This window comes from Haemaphysalis longicornis, unplaced genomic scaffold, assembly GCF_048455015.1.
Source record: "Haemaphysalis longicornis isolate Haplotype H1 unplaced genomic scaffold, Haemaphysalis longicornis Haplotype H1 scaffold_9, whole genome shotgun sequence".
NCBI classification, from domain to species: Eukaryota; Metazoa; Arthropoda; class Arachnida; order Ixodida; family Ixodidae; genus Haemaphysalis; species Haemaphysalis longicornis.
This window is the reverse complement of record NW_027526460.1, coordinates 34081924-34094054: the sequence shown is the minus strand read 5'-3', so window position 1 is coordinate 34094054 and position 12131 is coordinate 34081924. Positions and strand designations below refer to the sequence as shown.

At 44.1% G+C, this 12131-nt stretch overlaps 2 protein-coding genes across 3 annotated transcripts; one reads left to right on the top strand and one right to left on the bottom strand.

The window, feature by feature from the left end:
• The first annotated feature begins 69 nt into the window (after window positions 1-69).
• Window positions 70-5455, top strand: LOC144152767 (zinc finger protein 277). Its single transcript, XM_077684203.1, has 13 exons — window positions 70-209; window positions 297-480; window positions 549-643; window positions 725-807; window positions 878-969; window positions 1033-1097; window positions 1172-1217; window positions 1299-1431; window positions 1521-1597; window positions 2034-2136; window positions 2221-2307; window positions 4137-4261; window positions 5247-5455. The coding sequence occupies exons 1-13, from the start codon at window positions 194-196 to the stop codon at window positions 5395-5397; spliced, it is 1257 nt and encodes a 418-aa protein (XP_077540329.1). The 5' UTR covers window positions 70-193; the 3' UTR covers window positions 5398-5455.
• A 3100-nt stretch (window positions 5456-8555) lies between these two features.
• Window positions 8556-12033, bottom strand: LOC144152184 (mitochondrial intermembrane space import and assembly protein 40). 2 transcript variants are annotated; one of them, XM_077683410.1, is made up of 3 exons: window positions 11872-12033; window positions 11547-11636; window positions 8556-9794 (listed from the first exon to the last, which is right to left on the bottom strand). In XM_077683410.1, the coding sequence occupies exons 1-3, from the start codon at window positions 11891-11893 to the stop codon at window positions 9433-9435; spliced, it is 474 nt and encodes a 157-aa protein (XP_077539536.1). In that variant the 5' UTR covers window positions 11894-12033; the 3' UTR covers window positions 8556-9432. The 2 variants fall into 2 exon arrangements, with proteins under 2 accessions (XP_077539536.1, XP_077539535.1); XM_077683409.1 differs by lacking the exon at window positions 11872-12033 and adding an exon at window positions 11805-11853.
• Window positions 12034-12131: the final 98 nt, after the last annotated feature.

Sequence of the window (12131 nt, the reverse complement as noted above, 5' to 3'; positions counted from 1 at the left end):
CCAAGTATTGTTAAACAATACCATATGCATTATAACAATAAAAAAAACAAGTTTTAGTCATAATACAGATAAGTTAAAACCAAAATTGAACAATGTAGCTTAAAAATAAAAGTTTTGTGGTTGTGGTTGTTGTTGTAGCCGCTTGGCCTGCACCGAGGCAATCCAGTTCAGTTCAGTTTCGGTTTGTCCCCTCATGGCTACCACGATCGGTACGTTGACGTTGCCTTTTCCTTAAAAAAACAACTGTACGTATTAAATTACACACTGTCTAATCACAAATACTATGAACATTCCAGAGCCGCTGTTTCTACCATCGAATGACAGAAGAAAAAGTGAAGAAAATGCAACCGAAGTGGCCTGTTTATTATGCGAATTATCATTCCTCGTTGACAAGGATAACTTCCAAAACTTGTTGAAACACCTTTTAAGTGAGCACAAGTTCGTCATCAGCAACTTCTCTGGCGTTTCTGATCCACCAGGGTAAGATATAAAGTGGCACGCGGGGTAAACTTTGGGACCAGCACGTGCGTCTACTGCCTTTTTTTCAGGTACTTCTCTTACTGGAAGAAGCGGTTCCAAAACACCCCCGCTTTGACCGACGTGTGCGTAATGATCAAGACGAACACTGGGGAGAACGATGTCGGTGAGAACATTGCTGGACACCGGAACCAGTGAATAGTTAGTGAAATGATTATTACCCGATCATACATTAATTTGTTTACAGAGACGAGCGAATATTACTACCTGCTTTCTGACAAGTTGCCAGAAGATATAGAAGTTCGTAAGGGTCTGCGGAGGTCAAGGCTGGTACGGTAGTAATATAAGCCTGTTTTTATGGCCTTGAAAAAAAACCGTGCCCTCGCTTCTCTTTCTTTAGGGGGCCGTGCTCTCTCATCAAGAGCTCGAGAGGTCTGACTCATCATTCAAGAGGATGTGTCTGTTCTGCAAGAAAATATTCACTGAAAACAGGTATATGCCTTCATTCAGAGATGTAATTGACAATGGTTGAGCTTATAACTGTTCGACCCGCAGAGCCACCCTCCTCAATCACATGGCCCACGACCACAACTTCAGTGTAGGAAGACCTGACAATTTAGGTAACATCCCTCGTCTGCCTTCAGTTTTTCTGTGTTGGCGCAGTGTGGATAAAGTGATATCTTGGTCATTCCAGTCTATGTGGATGAGCTTCTGGACGTTTTGGAAGACAAGCTGAAAAAGTACGTTGCTCATACTGCTGGTTGGGCAACGATAAATGTGCAATGTACTATTGTGTCGCCTTGCTTTATTTTTTTTTGCAGAATGCTTTGCTTGTACTGCGAGAAAACATTCAAGGATTGGCAGACGTTGAAAGAGCACATGCGAAAAAAGCAGCATAAAAAGATCAACCCACGGAACACGGCATATGACAAATACTACGTCGTGAACTATGCCGTTAGTGACATTCCGTATGCTGGAGGCGTTCGAATTTTCTGTCAGATGTGGCAACAAAGATTAATTCATAACATCTTCATGGCTTGCAGGAACCAGAACGTCATGAACTACCTGAGCAAGACCAAGGCCGCGAGCCTTTGAATGAAGACTCAGAAGAGGAGGAAGTGTACGTTATTAACCTATGCGTCTGTGTGCAAATTGTAGTACGTGAGTTGAGCTGATAGACTACTAAACATGAAGTGTGCAGCGGTGAATATCAAAATTTAAACCATAATATTTACCTTTCGCATCTCCTCGCTCTGGGGTCCAGGAACAACTTGTAAAGGGGTGTTTTGTTCATAAAGAATGCTCTGCTCGTGTTCGAAATGAACAGTGTGACTTCCTTCCCCTCAAGGAAAATTTTTCTAAAGAATAGCTGTACGTCTGTTCTTCCTTGACCTTCTTTGTATGTATAATACTTAGTATTTCTTTGAAACCATTGCATGGTAGACGTCACTAGAATTTATTATCCTCTTAAATCATTACCTGGAGCTGCTAATGACATTTTCACTTATCAAGTGCAATTTGTGTTAATCATCATCAACAGCCTCCTTTATTTCCAGTGAATGGAAAGACTGGGCAGATGAGAGTGAAGAAACGCAGCTGATATGTCTTATGTGCAGTGAAGCGCACGCTGACATCCTGACCATCACAAAGCACATGAATGTGAGAAGCGTTTTTGTGAACTTCACCTTGAAGGAGTGGCCTGTTCTGTTCTTGCCAAAATGTTTGTTCTGGGGTGCATTTCAGGACGTGCACAAATTCGACTTCACGAGAGTGAGGGAAGGCCTCGGCTTCTACCAACAAATAAAAGTGGTGAACTTTCTACGAAAGCAGGTGAGCACAGGGGAAATGTATGCCTTCGCAATTGAGGAGACTGCAAGTGCGTTTAATTTGTTTAAACTGCGCTTGAACTGAAGGAGAGCCAATGTTCACCATAAATTAGGTGATAAATTTTAAGACTGGGATAGCATCAAACCACACTGCCAACCAATGTGACTCTATTGCAGCTGTTCATGGGCTGGCTGCAATGGGAACCTTGGGGCTTTTTTTTTTTTTTTTTTTTTCCTCTGAGCTTTAGTAATACACCAAGTTCTAGACTTCTGGTAAGCAGTGAGACAAAAAAATGGTTAACATGAGTTGATATGCGATGCAGCTTTCATTAGAGTTTTACTTCACTGTCCCTGCATGACATAAAAAAAGTAAGAGTTATCGATTGATTCTGGAGTTTAACGCGCTGACACTTCACAGGCGATAAGGCGCGCCGTAATGGAGGGCTCCGGATTAATTTTGACCACCTGGGGATCTTTAACGTGCGACGAAATCTCGAACACACACGGGTGTTTTTGCTTTCCGCCTCCATCAGAAAAGCGGCCGCCGCGGCCGGGAATCGAACCCGTGACCTCGTGCTCAGCAGTAGACCGCCTTAGCCACTGAGCCACTGCGGCAGGTATGAGAGTTATTGAAGCCACGCTTCAAGTTCTGAACATCAACTGGACCCACGAAATCGAGCCAATAGCACAGAGCCTTTAGCTTCATTTTAGGAACAAGAATGATTGTTTTTTTTCTTTTGACTGGGATGTAGAGTTGAGGGCATAGAAATAGTAAAGCCACCATGGCGTCTGGCATGAAAAGAACACTTATGGCTAAATTGCTTTTAGTTTATCTGAAAATCATATTTTTCTTTGCAACAAACAATGATTTCTTTGTTTAGAAGTAAACAAATGGCATTTATCTCTCTTGTTTCTTTCATTCCTGTCTTGATGCAAAAAAGTACGTAACAAATTTTGTAAATAATCTACTTACAAGGCCAATTGAGTTTGGATGGTGCTGGCGCCTGGGAAATCGTAGAAAATGTCTGCACAATTCTTAATCATGGTCTCACAGTTTATTGCACCTGTAAACTTAATACTTTTTCTTCTAGTTCTCTTTGATATAGACGGCGACAAGAAAGAGGAATGATGGGTCTCATGCTCACCTGCATAAATATTTCGATTACCACATGATGAAACACCCGCCGCGGTGGCTCAGTGGCTAAGGCGTTGCGCTGCTGCTGAGCACGAGGTCGCGGGTTCGATTCCCGGCCGCGGCGGCCGCTTTTCTGATGGAGGCGAAAAGCAAAAACGCCCGTGTGAGCGAGATTTCGGCGCACGTTAAAGATCCCCAGGTGGTCAAAATTAATCCGGAGCCCTCCACTACGGCGCGCCTCATGCGCCTCATCGCCTGCGTTGCGTCGGCGCGTTAAACCCTGCAATCAATCAATCAAACATGATGAAACATTTGACCAGAACCGAGAGCGAAACTGTAGCAGTGAGAGAACCTGTTTGTGTTTTTCTGAAAACATCCTCAGCAGAAAGTCCCCACGCACGTTTATTTTGTATTTTTATGTCAGTACCATGCTACATTTTTTGTAATGCTTGCACAAACTTCGCCAATTGCATTTTGTCGTTCATAATCTGTGACAACGCAAACCATAGTTATAGGATAGTGGCACCAGTCTTTTGGGGGAAAAGAGGGGGGGGGGGGGCATTTTCTGTATCAATGAATTGCTGCTGCTGCCTCGATTAGTATATTTGTTTTCATGGCACTGTTATCAGGCAGTACCATAGGCCAACAATATTTTATTGTGTTCTCATTGGTGCGTACATTTGTTTCCTCTGCAACAGGTGTACCTGAACACATGTTTTGTGTGCTCAGAAAAGTTCCAGTCTCGTTCCCAGCTGCTTTCTCACTTGTCCAGCAGTGTACATGACAACAGCATTGTCAGCCAATCATCCTGGGACCAACCACAGTAAGTGGAATGCTACCATGATGCTATGGTGCAAAGCAGTTTATTTTAAAAATTTGTCAACAGGTCTGACTGGCAAAATGTACATTTTTGTGCATAGTCATAATATCTTCCTAGAAAGGTGCTGAAAAATAGGATCCTTCTTTTCACGACATCTCATTTAGATGTTAGGAAAAGATGAGCATGTGACAACAAGAATTCAAGAGTAGTAGTTTTTTCCCCACTGTGCATAGTGACTTTGGAATTTTGCCTAGGTATAATTATTATGCCTGCAAATTCCAGCTTGGTTATCAAAAAACTTTAAAAAATCAAAAGCAGTTAGAAGAAATTAAAAAACAATTGCTTCAAAAAAAGCGTGCTTTGTTTAAACAATGTGCATAAGGTGAATTGCTTTTTGTCAATAAATTTTAACACATTGGCTTGGCTTTTTGTGGAATTCTTGAAATGATGCACCTTAGAAAACTAAAATGTTTCTTAGAAAGGGCATATTTACCATCTGAGCTACTGCACCCTTGAAGGACATGTGCCATTGGAGCATTCTGGCAGCACAAGCGACAGCCCATGATTCCACTCAAAGAGACTGCAGAGAGGGAAAGCACGTTTTGAGCGAGCATTCTCTCTCTTTAACATTCCACAAATATTTAACGCCAATGAGAACTCGTAGTTTTGAGGCAATCCCATTAAAGCAGCGTTCACTATGATGTTTACATGTGGTTGCTCAATACTACAAGTGTACAGCTTGGTACGCGTGGAGGTGATTTATTTCTGTTCACGTTTTCCTAAAGAATACACCAATGGATCTCTTATCTGTAATAGCGAAAGCTTCCTGCTGTTGACGTAATGGATTAGGAACGAGACTGGACTAGGCATAATGGACTAGGAACTCGAGTGCTGTTCCAAGATGGTAGAACTGATTGGGAAAGACATTGTCCTGTAGCGTAAGAATGTGCCAACCTCAATGGTGATGATGTTTGTGCGGCTGTTCCAGGTTCTACTTCCCCACGTACGAGAATGACCAGCTGCTGTGCGCTCTGGAAGACGAAGCTCTTCCGGAAGGGTCCACAGACGAAGTTGTTGTACCGGAAGAGTTGGCACCTCCTGACAAGCGTGTGCTGGAGGCGCTCGAGAGCCGAGAGTGAAGCAGTTGTTACGTGTAGAAAGTTATTTATTGAATAAGAGTGGCATTTACCCCCACCAGCCTCTGTCCCATTTGTTTCCTGCCAGAGCACTGCTGTGCAATACAAGGTTGTAAATAAAGAGGATTCACCTTGTGCGGGTGTGTGATGTGAGCGTGCATGAATTAGCTGTTCTGGGGCTCCGCATAAGCAACCACTAATTAAATGGTTAATGGAATAGTTGTACTACGTGGAAAGTTAACACGGGCTAGTTGACGTGCACCCAAGATATTGGAATCGGTTACACATTTGTGAACGGTCGTGCCCAGTTTCATGCCTCGACAGCACCAAAAAGATTTTTTCACTTATACTAGACCTAGGATAAAAGGGTTTGAACGAGGTGCACCTTGTACTACTTCGTACACTTTTGTACCTCCACACAAATGTGAAAAGTGAATAGGAATTCACTTAGTTAACTGTTTGCACACCATGTTCAATAATTACTTTAGTTAAAAGTACTGTTTGTGTGCCATTTTCAGTAATTGCTTTTGTACATCAGTTCAGATGAAGGAAATGATGTCATGTCATGTCTCGTGATTTACCAATCCTTGACAAAACCAAAACTCCTTTCAGGCAGAAAACACCACAGAAAGTGCATGTGAGAACACCACAGGGCCCTGGCCAGCCTGGGAGTACAAATTGAAGACCCCTGCAGTCTAATTTGAGAGGGCCCGCCCCTCTACAAAGGCAGACCCAACAATAGAAGAATGGGTATATTTTTCTAAGTCTGGATGTAGGTGCAGGACAGTGAAATGTGAAAAGTAAAGCTCCTCAGTTGGGGTGTAATTCAAGAAAGGTTAAATTAGCATTATTGAAATGCAACCAAACGACGAAAGGGGTTCAGCAGCCAGAGCCCTGTAGCAACAAACCTCGTGGAATTTGTTCATCACCCAGAGTTCCTGACAAGTGGACTTGCACAGCCCTAGTGCTGGCTGCGCCATCTTAATTCGCATGAAGCTAACGTTCGTAAAAAAAGGCATCGTTTACTTTGCAATTTTATAAAATTCCCATTCAGAGACAAAAAGGGTGTCATACAAGTGTAACTGCACCAGCTTGTTGACGACGAGCACATACTAGTGGCTAAAACTAATTAAATGCATAAGCAGCTGCTGCATCTTTGTACATGACAGTATGGCAGCTACTGTAAATTATTCCATTAGTTACTTAAATTGTCACAATGAAAAGTTCGACAAGGTGGTTTGGCAGAACATTTCTCAAGGCACGTTGTCTTCATTGTTTGTCTTAAAAACGGCAGCTCATGATTACAACTGGTACACGCAGTTTGGTGTGGTGTTGGTATTTTTCGATGAAGCAAGTTCCACCGATGCCCCAAGAGCCACAGCTTGTCACCACCCTGTTAGATTACCAACGATGTTGAAATAAGAGCTTTTGGTTTCTCCAGGGAGTCACTGGTACCTTTATTTATTGTCCTTACCTTGAGCAGCATCTCCAAGGCTGGGTTTTGAGGCATGTTTAGTAGCATGAAAGTAAGATGTGGTCCCTGTAAGGAGTTCCAGTTCCACAGAGACTATCAAATTAAAGCTGAGCCTACAAAACCTTTTGGTGATCTGCCTGAATTAAAAAAAAAAATATCAATGCCATTTCTCCAGCCGACTGTTCTCGATTTGCAGTACATCTAAGTTTCTCCGCAGAAACACTTAGTAGAGCGACAAGTTATTATTCCTGTGCATGGTTTATCTTGTTCTTGCTTTTCTTTTCTCATTCGAATTTCCATTTCATAATTACCGCACTTCTATTTGCTGTAAAGCCTGTTAGCTAACAATATATAGTTGGGAACATCTACTTGACGTATTACCTTACAGCTCAATTTTGCATAACTTTCGTGTTTAATTTGTGTAACCACTTCCCCCTGTAATATGCCTTTTTGGCCCCGAGAGTACTCCAAGTAAATAAATAAATAAGCACAGCGGGATCAACACATCTGACAGACCTTCTTGAATGGGCCCTGGAGAACTTGCCACCAAACCGACTATTCGGAATGCACATTGGGGTGAAGTCTATTGTCCCAGCAACCTACCCCCCACAAGAATTATAAAAGTTCGTTCAGTATCACCGGAGCTACGCGAGATGAAAAATCGCGCATAATTGTTCCCTCTCAACTCGACTTTGGACTACCTGATGAAGGCAGTGCACTCTCTCTTGGAGAGGGGAATGACTCGTGACGTTCTCTTTGGTGGCCTTTGATATATTGCAGGCCAGTGAGTTTTCCCTTCTCCACAATGTGGAGTGGTCTATTTCTGGTGTGGTGCAAGACCATAGCTATGGCAAGACAAAGAAGACATTGGTGCCTGTTCTGTGGAGCACGCAATAAACACTTGTTGAGTGGTCTGGTTAAGAGCGTTATCACTCTAACTCCGTGCGCACTCAAAACACAAAAATAACACCAAAACTGGGCATAGAAGTTCAGGCATAGAGAGGTTGGTGCACAGCGCCTACGACGGTGGATTGTCATTGGAAATGCGAGAAATAAGCCGCGACGTTGACCAGCAGCAGCCAGTAGGACAACCACCGCCGTAATAACATAATTAAAGCGGTGCACAATGACAAATTGAGGAGCGCGTGGTTGGCTTGCCCGCCTATTTCACAGCAATTTGCGAGCTTACTGATTCGCGTACACGTGTAATATTGGGCTCAGGCATTCCTGGCAGTACAAACTAAATGTTGTGCAGGTTTATTAGCACTGCTCGAAGAGTGCTGCAGGGTCCCTTTAAGTGTGGCCATTTTATGGGTTGATGATGATTGATTCTAGGGTTTAACGTGCCAACGCAACACAGGCGATGAGGCGTGCCGTAGTGGAGGGCTCCGGATTAATTTTGACCATCTGGGGATCTTTAATGCACGCTGAAATCTCATACACATGGGCCATTTTATGGGTTGGACATTAGAATGCCCAAAAGTTAAACGTCTTGTAATCAAAATTGAAAGTTAAATTCACCTGCTTCACCACAGTGAAATGGCAATGATAGCATTAATGCTAATGCTATGTAACCCATATTCTTAAGAGAAGGGGTCAAGCTCATCACCAATATCTGCAGACATTCAGCAGGAAAGTCAATGGCACAGCCACGAATGCTTGAAGCCAAGAAGAAAACTACTATAGATACCATGGCAGAGTCTTTAATGAACAGTCACAGACAGCAATACCTTTTTCATATGAAACTTCAGTGGTACACAAGCACACACTCATTTATAATGTGTACAGACTGGTTATAGACAGAATCTCTAGCCATGGGTGGGCAGTTCTTGGCTTAGGGTACAAAGAGTTTCTTCACTTGACTAAAGCATTATGCAAGCGTTGCGTCTGCAATGAAAATGGTATATGTGAATGCTACACATGCAAAGGAGACTACAAAAGAACAGAAGTGAAAACAAATTGTGAATTTTTTTTTATTTCCTAGACTTCACGTTGCGAACATAAGGTCAGGTAAAGGTTATTATGAACATGAAAACTAGCAAGGGTCGAAGCTATGTACTGCTGGTGCAAAATGCGTGCACTCGCAAATGGGAATATCGCAAGTATGTCAATGTAAATGCTTGAAAATGAACGTTCGTTAGACTAGGGATGTACAGTTTATGTGCAGAGAACTGTTTGCATCAATGGCTCTCATTCCAGCACACGTCACAAGGTGACACATTTTTAGACAATTGAAGTTCACATACTTCAAAACAACTGGAACCACCTCACTAAACACTGTGCATACATAACTCGAGGGCAATTACGGGCTATACAATGGCTTCGATATCGTGATGGCACAGTCACTCCCCACAACTTTCGTGGCGACATTGCTAACCGCCAAAGAGAAATGGAAGCAACTTACAATGCCGGGAAATCAGTTCGCGCAACATTTACAGCAGTGAGTTTGTTCCACTCCGCAGCGCATTCTGCCTCTGGAGAATTCGCGCAGAAGAGGCTGAGAAAAAGGCTCTCTTCTGGCAAGCGCCTCCGTGTTCTACATATACTCCTAGTATAAACTACAGTCACACTCGCTGGCTGGCCACCTGCTTCTCCTGCCCGTGAGCTTGTTGGTCTGTGACAGCGTTCGCCTTTGAGACGGCGTCTCCCAACGCGGCAACTTCCTCCTTGCCCGCGTCGACCTTGCGCGATGCTGGCTCCTTCTCGTCGTCCTCATCATCATCGTCGGCCGGGTAGAGTGTTGGATACTGGGACATGCACTCCTGCATCGCCTTGAAGTGGTCGAAGCACTCGCTGCCTTTCGTCTCCGAGGTGCTGTAGTGGAAACAGGAGAAGGCCTCGCGGAACTGCGGACCGCAGGGGCCCGTGGCCATCCCGCCGAGGCACGGACAGTTCCAGTTGATGTCACCGTTGGGGAGGATCAGACCTGGGGAACACAACAGGGTGGCAATGTGGTTTTGCGATGTGTCGAGAGAGGGGAGGAGGGGTTTGCTCAAAAAATAGTTTATGGACAACGGAAAGGACACACACAAAGCAGTGCCAACTACTCCATGGTGGGACAATATCCTTACAAGAGGAAGCTCATGGGAAGAAAAAGGCATACACTGATATTGCAGAGTGAAGACTGCCAAAATGAACGTAAACTGAATATGGAGTAGAACAAGCTGAATGCAACAGCAAATGAATCATGGTCCTGCAGTGCCGGGGGTAACTTCAAGGCACCGTCCGTAGTTTTCGTGCTAGTTTTCTGACATTTCAAACCCCTACATCACTACAAATGCTTGTGTTGGGGATAGTTGGAGCAATTCATGGTTTATCACTGGTTTGAAGGTTTAGGACAGCCTCTGAAATGGAACGACTGAAGGTATACCCTCCAAGCTGATGCGAATTTGGAGCAAGGCTGCTGCTGATATCTTATCTGGCGCGCTACTCAAAGGAAATAAACCTCTGTCTCTACCTACGGCCCACAACCCAGCACTCGTCAAACATAGCCATATTGCTTTTAGTGGTTTGTAAGTCTGCAGCCACCAAACAGGGCTGTACAAAATCATGACACACTATCTACCATGTGCTCAAGTCAACAGGGTTAGTCAGGTGTGATACTTAAGTGATGCCGCACCTTGTATGTGTTGCTGCGCTTGGCAGTTTGACTCACTCGGTCCTTCATTTGATTATATGAGCCACAAAAATTGCAAGCGGAGCGCGCCGACGCAACTCAGGCGGTGAGGTGTGCCGTAGTGGAGGGCTCCGGATTAATTTGGCCACCTGGGGATCTTTAATGTGCGTCGAAATCTTGTACACACGGGCGTTTTTGCTTTTCGCCTACATCAGAAAAGCGGCCGCTGCGGCTGGGAATCGAACCCGTGACCTCGTGCTTAATGGCAAGCATTCCGGTTAGACGGACGAAATTGAAGCACCTTTAGGAGTGAGTGTGCAGTTTTCAGTTATTCGCTTCAGATGTTTGCAAACGGATAGAAACGCTTTTTGACCATATTCCGAGAGGCAATAAGCGGAAGTACACAAACGCAGCCTTTAAATCTGACCCAGGTGAAAATATGTTTTTTTTAGCTGGATTATTGAACCAGAAATTTCCTCGAGCTGGAAATATTCTAGCAAGAAATAGCAGAATTTCTCTAGAAATTCTATTTCTAGTTTATTTCTAGCTGGACTGAGATTTACTTCCAGCTATACATTTCCAGCTAGAAGAAAAAAACCCCGCAAGCTGGAAATAATCGTCTCTAGCTAGACTAAGAATTTTTCTAGTTAGAAGCTGTCGATTCCAGCTAGAATCGAATAATCGAGTCAGAAATGAAGCCGGAAATTATGATTTCTTGCTAGAAATGCTCTTTCCATTTTCACGGGGGTCGAGATTTCCTTTTTTCCCACGCTCTAAAACGAGCAACAAAATCAGAGGAGGCCAACGTAACAATTGAAATACCAAGCGCTCGCAGCGGAAATTGGATGAAACTGACTCGAAATGAATGACCGCAAAAGGCGATTTGGCGCCAGTGGAGCGGTAAGCAGGCGGTAGTACAGGAAAGCGAAACCTCGTCCTTCAAATATTCACGCGTCAGTCGTTAGCGCTTTAGATGGCTCAGCGTATAGATTACCACGCGACTGTACAGATAGAAGGCGGAAGATAGCGGTATAGCAGCATTGCGCAAAACATTCGCGTTACCTGGTCTCTCATCTTCCGGGTCGTCGGGTAGTTGTATCGTACTCGGCTTCTCGTGATCTTCCTTCGTGACGAAGATGACCCGGTCCTTGCCTGTGGGACGAATAGAACGCTCGAACGAAACCAGCAAACCTTGCGCGACACTGAGGCGCTCCCGTAGAAATCAGAAATCACGATGAATACTTTAACGCTGACTAACGAGCAGTCGAACTAGTCGTACATTACAAACACACACGCACATACCGCAAGGTGCGGGCATACCGGTTTTATCTGCAGCGCGTTGCATCAGCCGCAGTAAAAAAACCGGAACATTGGTCCGAAGGCTTACCGAAGCTCTTGCAGTACGACATTGGCCTCTTGCACCGTGGGTGATACCGTTAGACTGCGCTAGCAAATGTAACCGGCGAGTTCGCACTACACACGTGTTTTTCTGCTTCTTTCGGCCGCTCATGCGTTCTGCACCGGCGGACGCATAGAACATGCGACAGGGGCGCAGATCCAAGGACGACAAACCTATTATTATTGCAAAACAAAAAGTTTACTGTTAATAAAAATTGTCCTAGTACAATGATACTAAGAGTAAAAGTA

What these genes read in the sequence shown, in the direction of transcription:
- LOC144152767 (XM_077684203.1), top strand. An exon ending in GGCGTTTCTGATCCACCAGG is followed by an intron (nt 481 to 548) that starts GTAAGATATAAA and finishes CCTTTTTTTCAG; the next exon opens with GTACTTCTCTTACTGGAAGA. An exon ending in TGAACTTTCTACGAAAGCAG is followed by an intron (nt 2,308 to 4,136) that starts GTGAGCACAGGG and finishes CCTCTGCAACAG; the next exon opens with GTGTACCTGAACACATGTTT.
- LOC144152184 (XM_077683409.1), bottom strand. Translation starts at nt 11,829, where the DNA reads ATGCAACGCGCTGCAGATAAAACCG. An exon ending in ACGCGCTGCAGATAAAACCG is followed by an intron (nt 11,637 to 11,804) that starts GTATGCCCGCAC and finishes TTCGTCCCACAG; the next exon opens with GCAAGGACCGGGTCATCTTC. An exon ending in CCCGGAAGATGAGAGACCAG is followed by an intron (nt 9,795 to 11,546) that starts GTAACGCGAATG and finishes TGTGTTCCCCAG; the next exon opens with GTCTGATCCTCCCCAACGGT.